Genomic DNA, 831 nt, shown 5'->3' on the forward strand with positions numbered 1-831 from the left:
TTGAATATCTTACATTATTTTCAGCACAATGATAAAAATATTTAAAATACTTTCCGAGAAAGTCTAAAATCATAGATTAATAATTACTTCCTATGTAAAATAAGTGTGGGATGGTGGATCTTCGTTTTTAAATAATTGCTAGCAGTTCGAAATTAAATATGTACACTGAGAGATTTTTAATAAAATGAATACATGTTCCACTCGAGTTTTCGTCGTAATTAAATAATCTAGATTGACTGCAATTTCCTAAATTGGCTAGACTGAAAAACTTTCTCCACATCCACAAGTTCCTTTAATGTTCGGATTGTTAAAAATAAATTCAGAACTTAGCTTAGTCTCTACGAAGTCCATTTCAGTACCTAGTAAGGACAATTGTGCCTTCTTGTCTATCATAATTCGAACTCCATCCTGAATCACCTCTTCATCTAGTTTAGATTTGTCTTTGGCATAATCAAGAGTATAGCTGAGACCATTACATCCCCTTTGTTTTACACTGACTCTCAAACCGACCTGAAACACAGTGAAACTATTTAGATCTTTTAATTCTTATAACAAATTAACAGATATCGATCTACTTACATATTCACTTTTGTCTTTTAGCAATTCCTTGATCCTCTTCACTGCATTAGGTGTCTGTAAGAAAAGTAATTACTTAAACGATTAAATTTAATTAATTGCGCATAGTTCTTAAAAACAATATTACATTCATAAAAAACTAATTATTTATAGACTAAAACTGGCACTGAGTCAATGCACGTGTAAGTTTCCATACGAAAATAAGAAGTTTATAATGAAATACCAAAAATTCTTATTTTTTTTTAAATTGGGTCC

At 30.0% G+C, this 831-nt stretch overlaps 1 protein-coding gene across 1 annotated transcript in view; it reads right to left on the reverse strand.

The window, feature by feature from the left end:
• Positions 1 to 152: 152 nt before the first annotated feature.
• The window catches only part of MagR (Iron-sulfur cluster assembly 1 homolog MagR), a 1,171-nt gene continuing 492 nt past the window's right edge, over positions 153 to 831 (reverse strand). Inside the window, exons 2-3 of the mRNA XM_018026816.2 lie at positions 580 to 633; positions 153 to 510 (exon numbers count right to left, since the gene is read on the reverse strand). Coding sequence (XP_017882305.1) covers positions 256 to 510; positions 580 to 633 — 309 coding nt within the window. The 3' untranslated portion in view covers positions 153 to 255. The remainder of the gene's footprint in view (positions 511 to 579; positions 634 to 831) is intronic.

This window comes from Ceratina calcarata, unplaced genomic scaffold (assembly GCF_001652005.2).
Source record: "Ceratina calcarata isolate Rehan_Ccalc_2016 unplaced genomic scaffold, ASM165200v1 scaffold39.2, whole genome shotgun sequence".
Lineage (NCBI taxonomy): Eukaryota > Metazoa > Arthropoda > Insecta > Hymenoptera > Apidae > Ceratina > Ceratina calcarata.